Raw genomic sequence first — 23,864 nt, forward strand, 5'->3', positions numbered from 1 at the left:
CAGTTCTCATTATGTCATAAGGGAACTTTTTTTTCTCTCTTGCTAACAAAACTTTTCCTTCATACGTACCTCCATCCTCCTTTTCTATTCCCCTTCCTCTATGCGTATTGCCCAGCTGACAGGTGGGGAGAGAGCTGGGGAAAAAAAGCAGACTTTTCCTGGTATTCACTGTCTATGCACTAATCGGGAGTTCATGTCACATACTTAAGATGGACACTGTGTTATAGAGTTATAGAGATATAGAAATATATGAGAAGAGATAATATATGCATGGATGGTTTTTATAAGTGTTTCAACTGTGAATACATTGTTTATATATAGTTCAATTTAAATGGAGATTACGGAATAACTGTGCACAGTCAATGATAGTGGAACGGTGCCACCATGTGTTAGTACATATTTATTGCAGTGCAGGTTTAGTTTTATAAGCTCTGTCTAATTACATGCAGCCTTGACTATTTTTAGAGCTGGAACAATCAGTCAGTTAAAAGCAGAAACACAAAGAACAACTATTTTGATCACTGAATAATCTTTCAGGTTATTTTTCAAGCCTACTTCAAGCCTAATTCTTCTACTTCTCTAGTTCAAGATTCTCAGCTGTAGGGATCTTTTTCTGTCTCGTGACCAAACTAATTCTGGGGTTGAACAAAACAAGCCATTTTATCGGCAGGCAAGGAAATCAGTTAGTCATAAAAACAATAGCTAGATTATCATTTTAAAGAAATAGAAACATAATGTGTTCTTTACAATCTTTATGTGTGTATCATGGAACGGCAGGATGACATGAAAAGGTAAAGGTTGTAAATCTTATAAACATTTGATAGAAGTATGAGATAACAATGTTCAGAAAGTTTCAAATACAGCTTTTGTTAAAAGATACAAATATAGATCTATAAAACAAATCTATTATTATTGTATATATATTGATTCAAATGGAAAATATATAATAAATAGAATAAGAGAAACTCCTAGTTGAGTCACTGAAAGACACTAAAGCAGCAAACTCTACACTAACACTAACACTATACGGCATTATACCTACATTAGACAATATGGCAACTGTAGGCCCAACAGGATCGTTGTTTTCCAACCGTGTGTGTGTGTGTGTGTGTGTGTGTGTGTGTGTGTGTGTTTTCAGCTAAGTGCATTTTGCGACATAACTATTTATTTCTATTGAGGGAGTGTTGCAGTCATTCCCAGGAGCTTGTTTCTGTACATTGAGGTGGTGGCAGTCGATGTGTCTGAACTCGGCTGCAAAAAGGCCAAACAGCATGAAGAACACCATGACCAAGGCCCATTCACACACAGCGGCCTCAGAGGGATAGCCTGTATTGTGGAGAACAGTCACTGAAGAAGGGGAGAGTGGTTAAGGAACTTAACACTGAATAAATACTCATCATATTAAATACAATAGTAAATCAAAGATGATGTAGTTCAAGTTTGTGTTCTGAGCACCTTCCTCTTGTACCTCTCTGGAGTTTCCTGTTCTGGTTCGTGGTTGTGTGGTACAGCTCATGCTTTCAGCTCAACCCTGTAAACTAGTGATTACAAACCATGGGCTCTTGTACCCCAGGGAGTAATGTACTGATGCAGTGGACGGAAGGTATGTGGAGCAATTGTAGAGTAGCTAAACTAAATTATACATAAGCAAATAGATAGTAATGGATAATAGATAGCAAATATAAATGGATAAATTATTTAAATGATTAGCTAAAAGTAATGGATAAATAGATAAAGGACCAGTGTGTAGGATTTAGTGGTATCTAGTGGTGTAGTTGCAGATTACAATGCCCTCGCCTCACATCAAGCGAGAAATAGGGTGCGCAAAAAACTCGAAAACGCTATCAATATCGAGAGCTAATGTTTGGTTTGTCCGTTTTGGGTTACTGTAGAAACACAGAGGGTCAACATGGCGGCCTCCACAGATGAGGACCCTCTCCCTCTGTAGATAAAAATGGCTTATTGAGGTAACAAAAACACAATGATTCTTATTTTCAGGAGATTATCCAGTAATGAAAACATACCAATGAATATTATATTACATTTCTGCCACAGATCCTTGTAAATTTTACACTGGACCTTTAAAATAGCTAAAAGCGGATAAAGGTTGAAATAGGTAAAGCTTGCCAACAGTAGTAGATAAATGGTAAAACTAAAAGAAGCAGATAAAGGTTGAAATGGATAGTTAAACCTAAGATAAATTGTTGAAATGTAAGATAATAACAGTGTTAATCTAATTAATATCCAGTTTTATGGAGCATGGTGGTAAACAGGACTGCAGGGGTACGTCAAACAAAAAAGGCTGGAAACCACTAGTCTGGATAACAAATATATGTGCTTTAAAATTGTGGTTGCAACAATACACACAATCTTTTCTAGAATAACCATAGCTTGCATTATATATTAACATAATGTGTTGTTTCTTAATGCTGAATTTATTTTCGCAGAAGGAAGGATACTACTGATGACCAAGATGGTACAGAGGATGCAGCAGGTCGCCCTGGCAGGACCAATGCAGCATCGGTCCTGAGACGGCTGAGCCCGATAGGTTAGAAACAGCTGCACCCAGAAGTAGGCCATGCCGAGGAAGAAAGCCAGGAACGCTCCCAAAAGGTGAATACTCTTCAAGACTGATTGCTAAATTGTGCATGTAGAGGGAGAAGGTGGATTATTATGGGTTAGGAAAAAGAGAAAAGTTATTCATTCTTATTTGTATTATTGTTACCTGGAAGTTTCCAATGACAGAGATTCCTGTAGAGGAGATGAATCCTAAAACAATGCTGGCAATATTGGCTTTTCCATGGTTACCAAAATCCCTAACCTGCTGGAAACGGATCACCACTATCCACAGAGCTGAGAGGCACAGAGAAATGGCTTGAAAATAATTATGATTAAAGGAAAACAGTACCATAGCAAAAAATTAAAAATCAGGCACACGTCCGAGACTTCAAAAGGAGACTTGACAGCTACAGCCCTGATTAATAGCTGCTTGAAGTTAATTTTGAAGCAGGTTAGAGCATACGATGAACAGAACTCCCGCTAGCAAGAATGGCATAAATGTATCTGTGATTACCTAAAACAGAGCAGATGTTGCAGATCTGGGCGAAGAGACAGCTCTGAGGGTTGTAAGTGCCACACTGACTAAAGGGAGAGTGAGAAAATAGAATCATTATCATTCAACATGAACTTGTTTAATTGAATTGGTTTGATAAGTTCACTTTAAATAGTTGATTTATTCTTCATCATCTCTGAGGACGGAGAGGAATCGTACCAACCTGATGTAAGGGACTCCTTCTGTGAGGTTCACTGATCCATTTGTTACAGCTACAGCAAATCTGATGGAAAGAAAACAACCCTTACATCGTAGCTCAGCTTGCACCCTAAATGCATGGCAGGGTAAATAACTCTTCCTCTTATTTTTTTCTTACATGGAAACATTTAGCACTGTATGATTACTTATCAGAGCAAACATCTGTTGGCTCTTCTTTTAAAACAACCACTTCCTCAGGTAGGCCATATTTTATGCAATAGCTCTTTGTACAACTGCATGTTGTGTTTCACTTTAAATATGCCTGTTGTAGTTATTAGTATTATCTATTTGTCATTTTACTTATTTATTGTGATGATATCACTGAGAGCTGCTTCCTGTCTCTCATTCCGAGCTGCTAGCCACAATATGTTATTCTATTTTATTCTCCACAAACATTTGGCGACTCCTGGAATTCAGGTTGGGAACCCACTGTTTTAGATTAGTAAAATTACAGCATAATTGTTTAGTATGTACGAGGTATCAAGCTCATTTTGGTCCCCTATCTATTTAAATGTAATTATTTAACATGTATCAGGGAATCAAATACCTCCTTGGTGCAAGTTTATTATCCACCCCCCCCAAAACAAAATAATTAAAACTGTAATTTACTGCCTGTATTCTATATATATAAATAATTAATAGTAACAAATTGTTTTCAGTTTTCACTCCCTTGTCTTTTCCCAGGCTTCAGGCAGGTGGCGGCTCCAGGAGCTCACATCTGGATTTGCGGTGCCATTCGTCCATACTACTTGCTGCTGTTTGTGTGTCCCCATTTGGTACATTAACTCACACTCAGAACACAAGAGCCCTCAGTTAAGATCACTTCCTCTCTGATTCAGTTTTTAGAAATGAGATAAGGAGTATGAAATTGCAAAACTCAATGAGAACAGCGAGAAGGTGTTAATAAAGGAAGACGCCAAGTACTCACACAGTCCAAATTCCCACAGTGCCAAAGACTGCCAGACAGACGGGGAGTAATGCCCACAGCCACATGTTGCAGGACAGCTGTCGCTTGGTTCATACGGAGGAAACATGCATTACTGCCTCCAATCCCTTACCAAACAAAGTGGTCCTATGGAAACGCACACAGCCCGAAACTATGAGTGGCAGAGTAAACATAAAGTATGAATAATTAACTTCACATTGTGTGAGAGAGAAGACATTCGTACTCACTCTGTGCTGGGGAACTGCTGGTTGTGGGTTGAGATGCAGCTCTCTATTAAAACTTCATTCAGAGTAGCTCAGTCCATCTTTACCGTTACCATAATGACACTAGCAGATGATGTGAGCTTAGACACTTCTGCACTTTGTCCTGATGTTTCATACATGCAGTGACAAGTCAACTTTGTGTCAGCCGTACACCATGAGTGTGGTTTTTGGTTACCGGGGGATGAAAAGTGTAGTTTGAGGGAGGGCAACAGAGAAATATTACCAATATTTTTAAAAAGTTGAGTTTCTAAACAACAACAACAAAAAAGCCTGTCTTATTCTCTCCACTGGGAATTATCAAGTGGTGCGTTACATTGGAAAGTACGGTAACATGACTGTTTCTATTTTAAGGGCTGGGCTGGACTTTGAGCCGGTGTTTTTTTAGATTTACAACCTCTTGTTCCACCCAGTTCTAACAGAGTGTTTCCTCTCCTCTACAGTTTACCTCTTCCTTTCCGTTAACTGAAAACAAACCCCAAAGTCTGAATACTCTAAACAGGATCCTGATTATCCTAACAGTTTAAATTGTGTGAAACACAGTCTCAACCATATTCAGGCAACCGATGTCTGCAGATGATTGCAGGATCAGTCGTAAAGGTTAAGTCATAATGTGGTGGATTAATAATTCACTTAAGTATTTAATTAGCATTTTTGTAATGACGAGGGAGGTTGTAAAGGCCCTTGAAGCACATATGACCTTTGGTTCTTGTCAATAAAGAGGACCATGATTATTACCACATTATTATTATTCACTGTTTGAGTTATATTTCATTAAAAAACATGCAACACTAAGTATGATTTCGAGTATACACAAAGCACACAAATGAAAACACTAGGAGACACATGGAGATCAATTAATTTAGTCATTTATTGAGGCCACACACCATGATGAAGTCTCTTTCTCTTGGCTACTTGTTTGTGTGTGCGTGTCAGAGCTCAAGCTCAATCTTGACATCCATCTTAGCCTTGTAAGGTTCCAGCTGGGGGCGTACTTCTTCAGACAGGAACCTGGACACCTAGACACAACATAGGGAAAGAACTGAATGAATTACACACGATTACACACGAGGCTGTCATTCTAGATGGGCATTTTGAGAACAGCTTTCAAGTCTGTGAGAAAAAACAACTGAGCCTGGGTGCTAGGGGTGTAAAAAAATATCGAAAAATATTGTATCACGATATTGTTTAGTGATATTGCGCCGACTTTTATATTTTAACCTCCAACCGCTAACAGCTAACGGTTTTATAAACTAAGGGCTGTGTTGTTGGATGTTACAGGGACTGATAACTGTTCTGGTTGCATTAAAAAAAACAGCTTTTTTTACTCAGATATTATGCATATGGTGGCGTGTTCTTTATAATATTAAAGTTTTTCTAAAATTAGAATCAAAATATATGGCAATATTATGAATCGTAACCTCTGTATTGTGATACGTATCATACTGCCTAATTCTTGCCAAGACGCAGCCCTTTTGGGTGCCTGTTGCTATGTATACAGGCTGAAGGCTCTTGTGATGGCAGAGTAGCAGCAGGAATAAAGATGTGGGACCGTTTATGCGGTACCTGCTGCGGAGCACGACCAATAAATGTCTTGGGATCCAGTATGGTGTCCAGCTGCCCCAGAATGGGGGCGAAGTAAGGGTCTCCCTGGACTCTGGCCAGCAGGTCATTATCACCACCTTCCTGTTTGACCACAGCTGCCGCCTCCTGGGACAGAACACGGATCTTCTCGTGGCAGTCCTGAAGGAGCAGAAAGATGAAATTTTAAAGCACCGTTTGACCAAACGAGGTCAAAGCAACCGTGCTCTGTTCACGCTACAAACCGATGGCATTACCTGTCTGTTCCCTCCAGCCTTCACCATGGCCATAATGATGTTCTCTGTGGCCATGAAGGGCAGCTCGTGGCGGATGTGCCTCTCAATGACTTTGGGGTAGACCACCAGCCCCTCTGTGATGTTCTGCAGGGTGCTGAGGATGATGTCAGCTGTCAGGAAGGACTCAGGCAGGGAGATCCTCCTGCACATGAGTGAAGGGGGTCATATGAGTAAATATGTAGAGGAACCAGAAAGAAAATATACCATCCTACTCTTTCCAGTACCAATTCAGAGCCCAGATACCTTTAGCTGATTCAATAACAAGCTGCAACTTCTTACTGAGTAACACTGTTGGTGGAGATGTCATATAAGGGAAAAAATCTCAGTAAATTATTTTTGGTCACGTGGTAGTTGACCTGTTTGCGCTGTCATCCAGCGTCCTCTCCAGCCACTGTACCGAGGCCGTCTGCAGCGGGTCGGACATCAGTGCCACCAGATGTCGGGCCAAGCTACAGCACCGCTCTGCACGCATGGGGTTCCTCTTGTACGGCATGGCGCTGGAACCTGGAAGAGGAAGATAACTTCATGCTGGCATGCAGGTTTGTGCTGTAACAGGATCACGCGCCTTTGATGTTCAGAATGTGAAACTGAGTGAATGTGAGTGAATATACCGATCTGCTCTTTCTCAAAAGGCTCCTCAATTTCTTTTAGGTTGGCGAGCAGGCGGATGTCTGTGCAGATCTAAAGCAGAAAGACAGATCAAAGATGAGACTCGATGAGTTTATACAAATACTGAATGCTAATTTTAAAAAGTCAGATGAAGAGTAGGTTCATCATATTGCTTGCAAACTCCCAGTAAATCCACTAGATGGCAACATTCCTCTATATGTCTGCAACGCCTGCAGCTTACCTTGTGAACAGTGGCTCCCAAACTGGCCAGGCTGGACAGACAGTCTACGTCCACCTTACGACTGTATGTCTGTCCAGTCACCAGGTAGGCTCTGCGTAGCACAGGACACAACATCATCAGGGCCAATAACAAAGTCTCTGTTACGTGTTAAATGACGCAACCTTTATTGTGGTTGTGGCATTTAGATTACAAAAATAACTTGCTGCTTGTCTTGTGTCATCACATTTATGCCATTATTTATTACATCCATTATTATTAGAGAACAGATATGAAGATGAAATATTGTAAAACGTACTTTTTGAAGCCAGCCATCTCTGTCACCATTCTGTCGAGCTCTTCTACCTGGCGAACGAAAATGATTAAAATGTAAGAATTTTTAGGTTCATTTTTAGAGCAATCATATTTATTTATAAGATTTCTGAATTTAAAAATCATCATCATCGCCATCTACATGTTAGTTTATTGATTATCTATACCTTGTCATGGTCCCCCTGAAAGAGCTGTAGGAAGCTGGCCTGGGTCCCAGTGGTCCCCTTGACTCCCCGGAAACGCAGGTCATCACGGGCTCGTTGCAGGTTGCGCATGTCCATAGCCAAGTCCTGCAGCCACAGACATGCTCGCTTTCCCACTGTGGTCAACTGGGCGGGCCTGTAGGGGGAGCAGGCGCAGCGAGAGAAGGAGGAGAGAAGAGAGAAAACGTGTAAACGCAGCCACGTGACAAGGTTGCAAATAGGACGACGAGCGTCAGAGAGGTGCAGCTGCATTGAGACTCACTGGTAGTGCGTGAAGCCGAGCGTGGGAAGATCAGCGTATTTCTCTGCAAAGTTTGCAAGCCTGTCAATGACTCTGGCCAGCTGTGGAAAAAAAGAACAAAGGGTTTTTAGCTGTGAATTATTGCATAATACACCGTTTTCACTTGTGCCTGCACAAACCGTCACGTTAATAAGCTGATTTCTCATTTCTATTCTACGTATATGGTGTGATAGAAAATTATTTCTACGTTGTTGATTTGTTGCTGAACAGCTGAGGCAAAGAAAAATTTAAAAAAAATGGCAATTTCATAGATGCACAACTGGATGGGTGTGCGTGTTTTCTGGCAAACAGCTGAGCCTCACCTTAGGCAAGAGGATGTCAAATCCATCACGCAGCATAATCAGATCCTGAGGAAGAAAAACAAAACAACTTAGAGAACACGGAAACCTTTATAGAAAAGCACTTTGTACATCATAAATAATCCCAACGCAGTATTACATCTTCTAGCTGTTTTTCAAGGGAACACATAAAGAACAATCTGGAGCACAAATATGAGATTATTGATCATGTAATGCAATGAATGATGCAGGCCATAGTCCTTTATATAATACTTATTTAATTACAGTATTGTCTCCCACGTAGCAGGAGGTGGCACCGAGGTGGATGATGGGAGCAGCGGTGGGGCAGCAGTGGGCGAAGGTGTGGACATGGGCCATGACATCGTGCCTGAGCTTGCGTTCCTCGTCAGCCGCCATGGCGAAGTCAATGTCCTTTTCGTGGCTTTCCATCTCCAGAACCTGGGCGTCCGTGATGGGCAGACCCAAAGCCTGAGGAAGACAACGATGAAGAGGAAGGAAAGAGAAAAATTGTGAATTTGTTGCATTATAATTTAATTTAACAACACTGTTTTCATTCACATTGTAAAGGTTATAACTGGAAATGTTTTATATTATTATGCATGTGATGTGATCTGATGTTTATTAGATAATCACAATATACCGATACTATGTTATACTAGCTTTACTGTGATGTACATTTTATTCTTAAAGACTAACTGTGTGTATGGCATATATTGAAGGCAATTTAACAGGTTAATATAAAGTAATATATTTATTTTGATTTTTTTAATATTTTATTGCTTTTATTATAGTGATAGCCGAAGATGGACAGGAAGGGGGGGCAGAGAGAGGGGATGACACACAGCAAAGGGCCGCAGGTCGGATTCAAACCCGGGCCACTGCAGCAACTCCGTACATGAGTCTCCAGCTCTACCGACTGAGCTAACCAGGCACCCATCAATGGGTTTTTTTGATTAGTCGTTTAATTAATCAGTTGCTCGACAGAAGAATTATTATGAAAAATAAATGAATTAACATTCTCTAGTTTCAGCTTCTTATAATGTGAGGATTTATAGTGAATGCGATGTCTTTGGACTTTTGGTTGAACAAAAGACATTTGAAGGAGTCACCTTGGAGTCTGGGAAACTGTGATGAGCATTTAAAAAATGTTTGACAATTTGATTAATATAAAAAGATAACAAGGAGATTAACTGATACTGAAATAGCTACAGCCTTAGTTTAGAGGCAGGTAATCTGGGCATTAGTAGCAGCAATCACATGTGATTTTAAGATGTTTATACAGGAGACCAACATGATGACACTAATCATCCTTCTGTCTTTTCTACAGTCTTGACAGGCATGTGCTCTCCTCGTGAGAAGGCGCTCAATATCCTGATTAGATTGGAGGTTTGTCCCATTGGTACAGAGCAGTCATGAGATGGGGCCACAGAATGGGTTAATTGAAAAATTGAGCCCAACCCCTGAGAGTACCTCTCTCCCTCTATGTTATCAGTTCACGACCCAACAACATCAAACCCTGCTGGGTCAAAGGTCAGACTGTGGGCAGGCCAATTCCAAGCAAATAGTGACTCGACACAAGAGAGGTCACTGCAGAAAATATATTATAATATATATTATTGTATCAAAATAGAAGTGTTTTAAGGGAAAATGCTACAGACATTAGGCTGAGCTGGTAAAATGCTGCCTCTCAAGGGTCGGTCTCCTGTTACTGTGACATTCTCTGCATGCTATTTTCATACACAAACCACACAGCGACAGCCACTGGCCTCACAACCTCAGCACAGGCAAGCTGTAGCCAGGCTAAGCCCCTAACGAACATCTCGAACTGCAGGGAAAAGAGGAAAAGATGGACTGTGTGTGTGTGTGTGTGTGTGTGTGTGTGTGTGTGTGTGTGTGTGTGTGTGTGTGTAACAGGTCATGTGAGGTGATGCATGTGAGAGAGGGTCTGTCAACAGTTAGCAAATGCCCAAATCAATGAGAGGCATTTTTAAAATGACATTATAAGCTTTAGAGTTCAGCTCCAGGGAAATGTTAACAGATATTTTTGAACCATCAACAGCTGCGAAATTCAACTTGGTTAAGCACACCTTGTGTCTTTTGATAAATCTTGACCGGTGTGTTAAACGTGGGCTGGGGGGAACACTAGTTGTTTGGTTTGGGAGCTAAATGTCAAGATGTTTCAGAGGGTACTTTCTCATAACCCCTGAAGTTCAAGTTCTAGAGAAGACCACAAGTCTTCTTCAAGTATTCAATACTTAGATTGACTTTTAGTAAAAATGTGCATAAAATGATGCACAATAAATAACATGTTTTGGGTTCTGGGTGTTTTGTTTTTTTTAGCAGAAAAAGGTCTTTGTTGCACTGATGCAGTTTGAATTTGAACAACACACTGAATGGAAGCAAGTATAATTTTGCATCCTAGGAGATAAATTAGTCTGCAGCTGTATGCAACTACTCTTTAAATTAATTTGAATTTCAGATTGATAAATGCATGGACAAAAAGGAAAACGTCACTATTTGTTTAAACATTGCATTCATTAAATTGGTTTCTGTAAATAGCAATGTAGTTAAGATCATGAAGACTAATAAACTCTAAACCTAACACTGTTTCTTGTTATTCTTTATGGTTTTAAACATGTTGGTTTTTTTTCTTCTTATTGTATACCTCTGCTCTCAGCTCAGCACCTTACAACCATGCAGAGAGCTCTTCCATGGGGTCCTCCTTACTACTATATTTAGAGCAGGGAACTTGATAGGGCTCTCTGAAGGTCGCAAACCTCAGCTCACAAGACATAAGCATGAACAAAGCGTGTATATAACAGCAAGGAACACATGCTATGGTTGCTACCATCCAGCTACAAAGTGCCAAACCTTCTCAGCCTTAGCCAGGTAGATCCACAGCTTCCTCCAGGTGGTGAATTTCTTCCTGTCACTGAAGTTGTAGGCCATTTCCTTGCTGGCATACCTCGATACCAGCGGGGAACGGTACTTCATGAACTCGTCAGCTCCCTCCATGATAGTAAGGCTGTGTCCGCTATATAAACACACAACACAACAGGTCTGGCCCCGCACCTCCACACACACACACTACACACACTACACACACCAGCTCCCACAAGTAGCCGCGCCGACTTCAGCTTGTAGCGTCACGTGGGACAGAGGCAGTGCTTTTTTTTTTACGACACTACAAGTACGGCATGAGGTCGAAAACACGACACTTGTGACACGGTGTACGGCAGAGTGGCGCTACTATGTCATCGGCTAATTGCTCTTAAATAGTTTAGAAACTAGCTAAACAATACGTGGAAGTACGCTAGCAAACATTATAAAATGCATCACTGTGGTTTCTCTTTACTTTAAAGTGCACACAGCTTAGTGTTTTCTAATCCTCTGTTTTACGTGATTTCCCTTAGGTCCGTGAATGTATCTCGCCATATAGCGTACATAATTAACCTGACCGGGAGCCAAGGATGAGCTCAGAGGTTCAGGGTGATTTCTGTCGTTTTTCACCATGTTGTGATGCATCCCTCTGGCACTAAGGTGACAGTGCTTTGAAGCCAGTGCAATCAGATAACGTCTTACAGTTCATAGGAGCTTTTATATGTATTATGTAAGCTGTGGCTGCATGTCTTATATCAATATTTAAATGTGTCCATGCAGTATACACCTCCCTCCCTGCCTCACAATATTTCTATGTCTGCAGGCATCATATAAATAGTTATGTTTGTGCATGATGCAGCAGCTGGGGAATACATCCAGCTGTAAACAGAGAACAAAGTGCTCCTCTCTCTCCCTCCCTCTCCCTCTCCCTCTCTCTCTCTCTGTCTATCCATCTTTCTATCTGTCCTCCTGACTGCAGTCTGCCTACAGTGCCACACTGCTGCTGCTGCTGCTGCTGCCCCTGTGTGATACGAGCAAGTGGGAGGAACAGCTTCCTCTGTTTTGTCTAAAAAAAAATGACAAGACATCTTACTGGAATTGCTGCAGCAGGGGTGGATTTGGCTTCCAGCCTCCTGCATTGCACAATCTTTCCCCTCTGCTTGAACAGATAAATAAGACCAAAGAAGGAACGCTGGAAGACGAGGAGAAGGGGAGAGAAGCTACGGAGGAAAGGACAGAAAAGAGCCATAGCAGGGTGAGGGGGTGTGGAGCATAATAGATTAAAAAAAAAAAAAAGAGGGAGAGAAGTTGAATGGCAGCGGAGGTATGAGGAGAGAAAGGGAGGCAGGGGTAGACACGGGGAACAGAAGATAGAGTGAGTTACACTGCAGTAGAATGAGGGTTAGAGTGAAAGAGAGAGCCAAGAAGCATTTGAGCTGCCAGCCTTTCGCTTTTGGATCCGTCGCTTTCTGAAGAGGCAAGAAGAGGAAGCCACCGTGGAGGCGAGAAGGAGAAGGAGGAGGGGGGCTGAGGAGGAGGAAGCCAGAGGTTCTACACACAAGATGGCTGCTGTGTCCTCTGCCTCTGACACTGGTAAGTGGGTTTTTCATCATTTGCTGCACACCTCGCCGCAGGTTCCCCCATTCATCCCCATTCATTCATTGACAGCATCCAGGGTAGAGCGGTTTCATGTTTGAATCCCAAACATCCAATACTGAGAAACTGTTGCTGGAATCAACTTCCTGTATTTAGCAGCTCACATGGAAAGTGTCAGCAGCAGTGAGTAACAGACGTAAATCAATAAACTTCCTTCTCCTCCCTCTGTGTTCTCCCCCTCTTGGCATCCGCACAGCGCAGGCATCCTTCCTCTTGCCGTCCTCTGAATATTCATCCATACTCATTCTTCTGTGATGCTGTTTATCAAAACATGCATTCTCTTCGTGTAACTTTGACTCAAAGTAAATCATATTCTGTCCACATGCCATTCTTTCTGGAAGGAGTCCAAGGTTCCTCCTCTCTGACCCAATTTTTCCAAAGGCTAAGGACGGAGGAAAACAAAGAGGAGGCATGGCTGCGAGGGGGAGAGAAGGGGATAAGGACAAGAATGAAAGAGGAGGCAGTTAAGGAGAAGAGGTATAAGGTAGCAAGGAGCTCAGATAAGAAGGGGAAATCTAAGGAGTGAGGAGAGAAAGGGAGGGCATGTGAACTAGAGGGCTATGGTTATATGTTTCTTCATCTCCAAAAAGCACTTTGGGCACAAGACAATCCTTCAGAGACGGAACAGGGGATTAAAACAGAGTAAAGGATAAAGATAATTTCCTCTGAGGCAGCAGTTAGAAAACAAAACCAACAAACCCATCCATGTGGGGAACCTCCAGTCTAATCTTTATTTTATGTAACTTAATAGTAATTTTGTGTTTTAACAGGGGACCCCAGGGGCCGACACCCCCCTGAACGCAGACTACTGATCCTGGGGGGGCCACAGTCTGGTAAGACCTCCACCGCCAACTCAATCCTGGGGGATGAGGTCTTCGACTCTGGGACAGAGACTACTCACAGCAACGTGGGCCAGACGGAGATCTACGGCCGACGGGTGACTGTGGTAGACACCCCGCCGTGGGCCATCCCCAGTGACCCGGACGACAACGCCGAAGCTGACAGCAACGACAATGCTGGCGCCGAGTCGGACAACCAGCCACAGCCCCCGCCGAGCCTGGACAGCGAGGGGCCGTGCATGGGAGCCATTCTCTGCCCTCCTGGACCCCACGCCATCCTGCTAGTGGTGTCCATCACCCAGCCCTTCACTGACATCCAGAGGAGGGCCGCAGAGGAGCAGCTGGGGGCCCTGGGTGGGGGGACATGGAGGTACTCTATGGTGGTCTTTACGGGGGTGGACAAGCTGCCCAAAGGTGTTTTCATTGAGGAGCACATAGCAAACACTGGAGAGGCCCTGCAGTGGCTGGTGGAGAGATGTGGAAGCAGGTACAGTATCTGTTTTCTCCCTTTCTCTTCTCTCCTGCTCTAAACAAAAGTCTTTGTCAAATCTTTGTTAGAACTGTGCACTCAAATAATTACTGAATCTTGTGTTTGGAGCAACGGCGCAGCAGATCAATAGACTCGTGGTTCTAAACGATTTTGGTGTCAAGGACCCCCTAAATTCATACACATGCAGGCCACAGACAAAGACTGACAGATTCCCTCGTCTGATAAGATTTTGTTTTTCCAGCTGCCTGTACTGTAGACGGGGCGATTAATAGTGAAGAGTGTGAAACCTTTGAACAGGATAGGTATTATTATACAGTGCTCATTGGGCTCAAAAAATATTAGATTAAATTAAATTAAAAATGAAATCAAAATACCACTGCGTAAGTGAAAAAAGTAGTATAAAGATTTTGGCCCTAGAGGGAGCTGCTCGAAATGTTACAAGTTGCCTCAAGTGATGTCGTTTGAGGTCTGAAAACTACAAATTTGAAAATAAATAGAATCTGGTTTTGTGGGGTTAGAAAGAAGTGAGGCTACCAGACTTCTGTAGCCCAAGGCTACATTAACATTGCTAGCATAACAGACCCAAATCTCTGACTGAACTGTTGCTGTCTCAGTTGCATTATGGGTAATGTTGGCACCAGGTTTTGACAAGAAAGAGGAATACATGGAATAAAAAAGATATAATAATTAAATATATATATATATATATATATATATATATATATATATATATTAAAGATATCGCTTGCTAAATCAATGGAGTAAGTTTCTTACAGGGTGACTTGTGCATCTGTTCACAGTTGGCCATAAACCTTCTTTGCATTGTTTAGAAGGGCACTCCAGTGATTCAGTACTCTGAGAAAGTCCGATTAAGTGGCAGATTTTTTTAAAAACAGTCAAAATCAAGATAAACTGACTTTTAGTCCCTGTTATGTTTCCAGATCCAAAAATGTCCACTGGACGGTGTTTTGCTTTCTGTTTAAGTCTTACGTCCACTGATACCCTGATGACATCATTATGACTCATCAGGGTTATTTCCTCAAATTTGTGAAATCCCCCTTCAGAGCTACAGAAGACATTATACAACCTGTTTTCACAGGCCGAATAGGACTCCTCGTAATGAGAAAAGTTACTTTATGTTTAAAACTGGTGGAATGCCCCTTTAACAATGTGTCCCTTTCACCTGTAGGTACCATGCCTTTGATAACACTCGCAAAGAAACAGAAGACAACACACAGGTACCTGAGCTGATGGAGAAGGTGGAGGAGATGATCACTGACAACCAAGGTTTGTTTTGCACATGAAGTAATATCATTGTGTTGTGCTACGATACGCTCAATAACAATACTGTATGCAGAGCATTCAATGCATTATTAACGAACACATCAGCTGTGTTATAGAACTGAAGACAACAAATCATATATTGTCTCTGTCATGCAGGCTGGTACTTTGAGGTGAATGAGTTGATTTTACTGGAGGAGGAGCAGGCCAGGAGAGCCCTGGAGGAGGAGAGGATGAGGATGGAGGAGCACGCCAGACAGCGGGAGCAAATGATTGGAGGACCTCCCAGAGGTATGAGGCAGCTGTGTGTGTTAGTGTGTGTGAGTGAGTCATGCATTGTATTGCTGTTGGGAAAACAAATCTCCAGAATTGGTGTTCTAGGAAATAGCTTACTCATTGGTAGTCAATCAATATTGATTTAATTCTTAATGGTTTTCCATTCTCTCTCACCGTTTTCCTCTCCATCTTTCTGTCCATATCTAAATCTTCCTTTGTCTGTTTTTCTCTCTCTCAGAGTTGAGACTGCTGTTGTTGGGCTGGAAGGGCGTGGGAAAGAGCTCCGTGGGGAACTCCATCCTGGGCCGGCGGTACTTTGAATCAGGCCAGGAGACGGACCTGTGCCTTAGAAGGCAGGCGCTCGTATCAGGCCGTCGGGTCACCATCGTCGACACTCCGGGCTGGGATTGGTTCTCGGTGAGGCGAACCCCGAAGCGCATCCGCCAAGAGTCCCAGCGCGGAGCTGCCCTCCTGCGACCTGGACCCCACACCCTGCTGCTCGTCCTCCCAGTCGTCTCGTCGCTCACCGCCAGGAAGAGACGAACTCTCCTGGCTCACATAGAGACTCTGTTTGGTGACAGCGCGTGCCTCCACACCATGGTGCTGTTCAGCTGTGGTGATTGGTTGGGCCGCACACCCATCGAGGAACACATTCTTAGAGGCGGGCGGGAGCTGCAAAGACTACTTGAATACTGTGGGAACTATTACCACGTCCTGGACAGTAAGACCCCTGGCAAGGACAGGAGTGTGTCAGTCCTGCTGGATAAGATAGAGGAGATGATCAGAGAGAACGGAGACAAGGCTTTCCTCCCCATACAGACGGAGTGGTGTAAGTCACACAATTTTATTTTCCTATACCTTCTTGTTTTGCAGTCTGAGCGTACGTACATACATGTCTGAAGTCTGTGTGTCTAATCGTTGACCTTTTTATATTAATCATCTGTCTAATATAACTGTGTTGCATTTGACAGTGAGCGAGGAGAGTTCTTACTCTTCTGACAACACGGAGCCTGAAGATGACTGTCGAGGATGCCAGCTTCAGTGACACGATCGCACCAGAAGGAAAGTGGTCCGGCTTTTCATCCTCGTTCTGAGCCTTCAATAGGCCCAAACATCGCCTTGTGTAACTTAAACCTCATCTAGATATCCGGCTCAGACTCTGCAGAGTTTTAGGGAAAACAAATGGTTCGGAACAAGAGTCTCATCGTGAGTAGCTCCTTTTGAATGAAATGTAAAGGCCGAAGTCACTGAGCAAAGCTCGACCTGGACTGAAAGTGAGCACGCCTGAGACTAAATGCTCAAAACACTCCTCCTCAAAACCCAAGCGGAGGAGAAACATTCTGCTTCTGCTTCATGGGACCAGAGTTTGATCCCTGTTCATGAGCATGTACACAGATATCCACTGCTGCTAAAGAGACCCTGTTTCAACACTGCAGAGTAAAGAATTACTCGTCATTGTAACTATGTTAAGACCACACTAATACCAGTTTAAAGTGTTAAATCAAAACCAAAAGGCATATACTGAAGATATTCGTGTCTCATGTCTGCAGTACGTTTGTCACTCTTAGTTATTGGACGACAAAGAGGAATATCTCTGTGTCTGACTTGTACCATGAATTAGTCATCCCCTTCTGCGTCACGTGCCAATTCTGTCAGTCAGATTGAATTAGTAGTTCAAAAGTAATGGTTTGAGTGGCAGAGACCAACTGAATACCAAACCATGGACAGACAGTAGGACAAAAGATAATAATGCTGGAGTGTGTGCACACCAGTTTAAGAGTGAGTGGTTTTGTGAGTTGTGCACTCCGGTTACGTAGATGTTACCGGTATCGTTCACCCTCAGACATGAAACTTTATGAGCTTTCACACGAGTGATGTTAAAATTTTCTTCATTAACATTTGGTTAGTTTCTGCTCAGGGAGTCAGGGTTTAAAATGCTTCCTCCAGGGCAAAATCTGGTACATTTACAGAAACGCTGATTAATGCCGATCACTAAACTGCATACGTAAGTCAAATATTAATTCAAAATGGAGGGTTTTCTGTAAGTATTTGCTTTAGTTTGCTGGAAGTAAGAGAGAGCCAGTGTTTGCACTCTGGCTGGAATTGGTTCCTTTGGTTATCTTGTGCTAAAAAAAAAATTAACTGGATCCATCTAAAGCAGTAAATATAGTCATTCTTAGCCCACCTTCTGCTGTAGCATTCATACACAGGAGCAGCCCTAAAAACAGTAAGGAAAGGCTGTATTGAAACTGTGTGCAGTCTCAGTTCCCTGCGGAGCTACTTGGACTGGCTCTGCTTCGCTGTTTGCGGTCATGCATCCATTGCATTTATCGACAAGGTAGATTCAGCTACGTGCCTCAGCATCAAAGCGTGAGAGTGGGAGTACAGCCCTGCTGCGGGGCAGTATCCCGTAGGCTACATCGAGCTTTCGCATGCTACAGAAACAACATAACCTCATGAACCATACGGGCTCACATAGGGCTTTTACTACCTTTTTCTACATCACTGGGACATCTGTTCCTGACATCAATAGGGATGTTTTGAAAAAATAAAATATATATATTCAGCTCTCAGAGGCATGTTAAGACACCGCATGCAGATAAACGAGTGCCTATAGAGTTGAAGGCAACCTCACTTCTTATTCCTCTGACTCTTGCTTGAGCAAGTCTGTGGGAACTTCTGGTATGACATCACATCCCTCTACCTTTACGACTGCAAAAAAAAGTGGAAAAAAGCTAATTCACGCTCTGAAAGGTACAAATAAAAGCATATATAATATGTGACCGATACCACTGCCATGCTGTAAAATGTTATTTTATACAAATGACGTAGCCTATAAAAGAAAACCCCCCGACACTGCTTCCCCGTACGCTTTACTGACTCTGTGCTTCATCTAGTGATGTAGGCTACCGCAGCACTTCGTGTGACAAGCATGACTTTACAATTTGATATGAGGATGTTTCAAACATTCATTTGGAGTCTTAGAGTCCCACTTCACCTGTGAATATATTGTATTATCCGTGTATATTTACAGTGTAAAATATGTTACATTGTACGCTTTTAGCGAAGCATTTTGCACTGTGTAAGTTCTACCACTCTACCGTAGCCAAAGTGACGTTACTTCCTGTGTGGTCCGTCCTAAATGGTGATTGCATCATCAGTACTTAGCTCATCCTCAGACAACAATAAAAGATATGGATATATTGTTGTGTATTTTTGGCTTTCATCTTATTATTTGTTATTTTATTTTATTTTTCCTATAGACAAACTGAAGTACTATCCTAGAAAACATGATTGTTTTGACATGCAGATAACCCTGTGGTGGAAGTAGTAGGTGGATGCAGTATTGTCACTAGATGGCACTGTAGCAAGCAGATTTGAATACTGATACTGAATACTGACTGTGGATACTTACACTAAGCAAAAAATATATTTTAAAACAATGTGAAATCACTCATTTAGTGTATTATCTGCTCTCCATGGGAAAGAATTCTGTTTAAAATATTATAAAGTTAGTAAGAAAAGTCTAGAAAACCCTCTTTTCTTAAAGTCCCCTCCAGTCAAAAGTATGTTTTTGTTCTTCCCACAGTGTGATGTTTGGGTTTCACAGTACAGAATGATGTATGTGCAGAGTTTGACTTTAAGGGGCGGGGCCTATGAGATTGATTTGTGACATCATAAGTAGTTTGGAAGTCAAACCTGATCCAGGATGCAGCTTGTACAGTGTGATGTAGAAACCTGAAGCCACCAGTGCACATACACTGAGAATGGACTCTAAAGTGAAGGAGGAGACAGTTTGTGTCCAGTAGGAAAACTTTATTGAGGAAACTATTATTATTAAACTGTATATTCATACAAAATTTACTGGAATTTATAATGAGGAAGATGGAGAAGATATCTTTTTTAAGAATTTTAATGTGGCAATTAAACTTGTGCTTGTGGGAAAAACATGTTAGACACACATTATTTTTCCAAGCAGACTATTTGGGGATCGTTGACACATTCATTTTAACTTTACGTTGTCAAAAACTACCATTAGTACATACAGTACACATACTGTACTATATTTTATAAGGTTTTATTGATCTTGGCTGCCGTATCTGGTCAGGTAACCATTTATACTGTATGTCAGTATGTCTATACCAACTCTAAACGAGGAAAAGAAGTGGTCTTTCATAATTATGTTGCTTAGAAAGTAAGAATCTTGAACACACCTTTGAAAAATGAGAGCATTTACACAGGCATGAGTTAGCCAAGTCTTTTTCTGGAGGAAATGTTTTTCCTATTGTAAGTAGCTCTGCACCATCTTGACTTTGGCATGCCTCCAGCTATAGATCGTCCCTAAGCTATCTGGATGAAAGCCTGGGCCAATTACAGTGTGAACACCTCGGGCCAGTCGTAGGCTGAATGCCCGCATTTCTGTTGGTAATATTATTCCAGCAGTGCCGAGGTCAGCACCAGTCAGCACTCTCTTTTCTCCCTCTCTCTCTCATTCTCCCACAGACTATGAGAAACACACATCAGCAAGTGTCATAATTTAGTGATCAGCAGAGGGAAAAAACCCACTAAAACAATACATGTTTTATCTTAAACTGGTTTCCCTTGTACTTAGAAATTGCTTCTTTTTTTTTTCACATGACTGTCAGTTGATTGAATACTCGTGTGTGCAGCACACTGCTGGTCAGGCGGGCCCCATTATCCTCTTCCCAGTTTGTTTGAAAGAGGCTCCACACAGATGGACCTCTGCAGGCTCATTGTGCTGTGTTATCACATCAGGAACAAAGACTGTGTGTTCGGGACGAGGTTACATTCTGAACACTTAAAACTGTCTCAAACTAAGTCATAAATCACGTGCTTCACCGATGTTAACTAGTTCACTGTACGTATGAATCACCAGCACTGCGGCGAAGCTTTCTGAATCATTTGAAACCAGGGATTTGGTCTTCATATAATGCCATTTACGATCTTGCAAACCCATTCTCACCCTGTATATATCCCCCCTTTAACCATTTCACATTGCTATTGTTTTAAATGATTCTCACTTTTACAGCTATTATGATATATTATCCAAGGAAAGATAATTAAAAATGTTTTGAAAACCTATAGCAGCCATTGTCTAATACTATCCTCCCAATATAAACTGATACCCAGAGGGAACCCAAAAGACAGCAATTAGGTTTTTAGACTCTTTATTAAGAGACTCATAATACAGATGGTCCGGTTATACTATAATACATACACAAGTTCTTAAAATACATTCTACTGGCACGGTACTGAGGTCCAGAGAGAGGAAAAATATACAACAACAATTACAAGAGCACACAAGTTTACATCCTTAATGGGAAATACTTGTTACCATAGAACTACTCTAAACAGCAGAAAAGTATACTATATTAAATACCAGTGTTAGATATTTTTAAAAAGATGTTCTAACAAACATCAGATTTACTGGATTGTGCATCCAAGACGTGCTGAGTGGACAGATACTTTACTGTTTGCATGAAAGAAATTCAAAAATCTGCTGAGCCCCACTTTCTCAAATATCACTTCTTCACACGTCATTTGGTCCAACCACTAGAGGTCAGCACTAAGACCTTTTTTGGTCCTGGCCAGGCGGACCTCCTCCATCAGCTCTTTCAGGTACTCAATCTCCCTTGCCATGGATTCTGCCTTCTCAGTCAGCTCCATGTTCTTCCTCTCCAGCAGTGCATGCTCTTCAAGAAGTGCTTCCTGCTCAGTTTTCTTCTTCTGCCTGTAACGTGTGGCGGCCGTCTTATTCTGCTCCATCTTCTTAAGTTTCTTGGCCTTTGGTGCCTTGAAACTCGTCCGTTCTTCTCCACCTGCGCCACGGAGGGTTTTGACTTTGACACTGATGGCATTGGGAGACGGTGGACTCGCTTTAAATGTGGGCTCGGGGTATGGTCTGCTTCTGGACGATTTTGGAGCAGGGGCGGAATGCACGACCTCTGATGTGGTGGCGATTGAGACTTCCTCTTTGGGAGCCAGCACGAGGACGATACGGGTCGGTGCGAGGTTGAGTACGAGCCTCTGGACCTGAGGGACGACAGGAATCACCACTGGCTTCACCTCACTCTCAGAGACATCCACTTCACTGCCCAGGTCCAGGGTGTAGGCTGGGGAGGAGGGAGAATCAACCAGGGGGGAAGACGGGTCTGGAGATGTGGGCTCAGACTTGATTTCCAGCTCTTCCTGTGGCTCTGGGACACACATGGGAGGGGAGGGGACACCCTGTTCATCAACGTAGGACTCGGGCTCATCCACTGTAATGACAGAAGGCTCGGCACAGACAGTGGGAAGAGGGTCAGGGGGAGGAGGAGACACACATGGAAGAGAAGCAGCGGGAAGACTCGGGAGCACAGAAGTTGAGAGAGTGGGCATTGGGAGGGTGTCAAGCTCCATGGAGCAATCCAAGGAGGCTAGGATGTCGTCTGGAGAGCCAGGGGACTCTTCAGTAGGACTGCAGGAGCCAATCAGACTCTCCAGGTCAAGCTCACTCAGATCCACCCTCTCAGCCATCCAGTCCAGGTCACCGAACATATCCTCTGTGAAGGAAACAGAGGCATTAAATTAATGAGATGATGGCTTTTAATCGTTTAATAAACCTCTAATTTGGTGCTGAAAAATGATTTCAAATGTGCTTAAAACACTGCTTTTGGATCATTAGAACTTATTTTACAACATCATTACCTTTGCTGTCATCTGAGACGCTCTGTCTCAGCTGACCAGGATGGCCCAACCAGGGAAGGGAGAGCAGGTCAGACTCAGCCCCGACTTTGTCCCCCTGGAAGAGGACGGCCGGCGGTGAGGGAGGAGGAGAGTAGAAGGGAGGAGGAGAGGAGAAAGAAGACAGCGATGAGGAGGTGAGGGGAGACGCGGGTGAAGTGTCCCCCTCCAAAGAGGTTCCTCCTTCCTGTAGTTCTTCTTGGTCAGGGCAAACAGATAAGAGGTCCATGGCGTCAGCCATGGGAGAGGAAGGTCCCCAGAGAAGGACCTCCATGTCTTCCAGGCCAAACTGTGAGTTTGTCATCATCATGGTCATAGTGCCCGTTGTTGGTCACAAAAGGAGCGTGCGACGATGCTAGGAAAGTCTCGAACTCTTTTATGCTGTCGTATGCAGCAGTGGTGAGGGTTTCCACGAAGGACCTGAGGGATAGAAAAAGAAATTGGTGGTGAAAATTTAAACATAAGTATTGTAGAAAATATGCTGTAGTTCATACACCTCATTGACATATTTTATTATTTAGACTTTAAACTACACTGTGTGCAGAGAAAGGCAATAGTGTGGGTAAATAATAACAGTGTTGTTCTGCTAAATAACACTGAGCGCAACACTGCCCCCATCACTGCAGTGCACCTGCTGCACATCACGTGTTTCCACCCAGCTACCAGTCTTGTGACTCTGACGTCAGTCTGTCTGCAGACAGGGTCACGCACGGACTCCGCCGCCCTCCCGCACTATAAACAGCCACACTTTTGTTCTCAATCCGCCTACAGGAAGCCGCCATTTTGACACAAAGAGGAAACGAACCATTTTCTGACTGCCACGTAGACAGTCCGGATAATAATACTGAAGGTTTAACGGATGATGTAGTTACACCGTCTTTAATTATATTGATATAAAGTATAGGTAACATCGAGACACATGTCACATTTCTGTGACATGTGTCAAGAATATTCTATTTTTTAATCCACCAATAAATCACCGTATCTTATTATAATTCGGCGATTCACATCATGTCAAATTAATTAGAAAAGTAAAATCAAATTTAAGGATCTAGATTCCTTCGGTCAAGTCAGGCTGCTGAGGCGCGTGCCCACTGTAGGCCGGACAGCTGTCATCGACCAAATATTGTAAAAAATAATACTTACGACATTTTTGCTGAATTAGAAGTGACTCAGTGCACTGGCTGGATGCACTGTTTTGTTGGCGGCTGGATCGCGGCACACTTTTACACTGCCATTTCGGCGAATAGAGCGATGTTCAACAATGCGGTCGCTTCGTTTGTTGTTCTTCAGGAAGGAAAATGGCGCACGCGGTGGCACGGCGTGCTGATATAGTGCAACAG

The 23,864-nt window shown here is 42.7% G+C and overlaps 4 protein-coding genes across 5 annotated transcripts; 1 reads left to right on the plus strand and 3 right to left on the minus strand.

The window, feature by feature from the left end:
• Nucleotides 1-363: 363 nt before the first annotated feature.
• On the minus strand, nucleotides 364-4,798 carry tmem150b (transmembrane protein 150B). 2 transcript variants are annotated; one of them, XM_051389244.1, is made up of 7 exons: nucleotides 4,484-4,798; nucleotides 4,239-4,382; nucleotides 3,276-3,335; nucleotides 3,074-3,141; nucleotides 2,726-2,853; nucleotides 2,460-2,637; nucleotides 364-1,347 (listed from the first exon to the last, which is right to left on the minus strand). In XM_051389244.1, the coding sequence occupies exons 2-7, from the start codon at nucleotides 4,301-4,303 to the stop codon at nucleotides 1,139-1,141; spliced, it is 708 nt and encodes a 235-aa protein (XP_051245204.1). In that variant the 5' UTR covers nucleotides 4,304-4,382; nucleotides 4,484-4,798; the 3' UTR covers nucleotides 364-1,138. The 2 variants fall into 2 exon arrangements, with proteins under 2 accessions (XP_051245204.1, XP_051245205.1); XM_051389245.1 differs by having other exon boundaries at nucleotides 4,239-4,407.
• Nucleotides 4,799-5,368: 570 nt separating this feature from the next.
• adsl (adenylosuccinate lyase) lies at nucleotides 5,369-11,524 on the minus strand. The gene is made up of 12 exons (XM_051389239.1): nucleotides 11,227-11,524; nucleotides 8,620-8,823; nucleotides 8,359-8,403; nucleotides 8,018-8,097; nucleotides 7,720-7,891; nucleotides 7,539-7,585; nucleotides 7,244-7,334; nucleotides 7,005-7,074; nucleotides 6,750-6,897; nucleotides 6,355-6,535; nucleotides 6,083-6,259; nucleotides 5,369-5,535 (listed from the first exon to the last, which is right to left on the minus strand). The coding sequence occupies exons 1-12, from the start codon at nucleotides 11,368-11,370 to the stop codon at nucleotides 5,449-5,451; spliced, it is 1,446 nt and encodes a 481-aa protein (XP_051245199.1). The 5' UTR covers nucleotides 11,371-11,524; the 3' UTR covers nucleotides 5,369-5,448.
• A 289-nt stretch (nucleotides 11,525-11,813) lies between these two features.
• Nucleotides 11,814-18,990, plus strand: si:dkey-110g7.8 (GTPase IMAP family member 8). Its single transcript, XM_051389238.1, has 6 exons — nucleotides 11,814-12,828; nucleotides 13,662-14,217; nucleotides 15,410-15,507; nucleotides 15,661-15,792; nucleotides 16,016-16,606; nucleotides 16,749-18,990. Exons 1-6 carry the CDS (start codon nucleotides 12,798-12,800, stop codon nucleotides 16,820-16,822), a joined length of 1,482 nt encoding a protein of 493 aa, XP_051245198.1. The 5' UTR covers nucleotides 11,814-12,797; the 3' UTR covers nucleotides 16,823-18,990.
• A 1,959-nt stretch (nucleotides 18,991-20,949) lies between these two features.
• On the minus strand, nucleotides 20,950-23,834 carry atf4b (activating transcription factor 4b). Its single transcript, XM_051389241.1, has 3 exons — nucleotides 23,668-23,834; nucleotides 22,486-22,941; nucleotides 20,950-22,340 (listed from the first exon to the last, which is right to left on the minus strand). The coding sequence occupies exons 2-3, from the start codon at nucleotides 22,835-22,837 to the stop codon at nucleotides 21,352-21,354; spliced, it is 1,341 nt and encodes a 446-aa protein (XP_051245201.1). The 5' UTR covers nucleotides 22,838-22,941; nucleotides 23,668-23,834; the 3' UTR covers nucleotides 20,950-21,351.
• Nucleotides 23,835-23,864: the final 30 nt, after the last annotated feature.

Source organism: Dicentrarchus labrax, unplaced genomic scaffold (assembly GCF_905237075.1).
Source record: "Dicentrarchus labrax unplaced genomic scaffold, dlabrax2021, whole genome shotgun sequence".
NCBI lineage: Eukaryota > Metazoa > Chordata > Actinopteri > Moronidae > Dicentrarchus > Dicentrarchus labrax.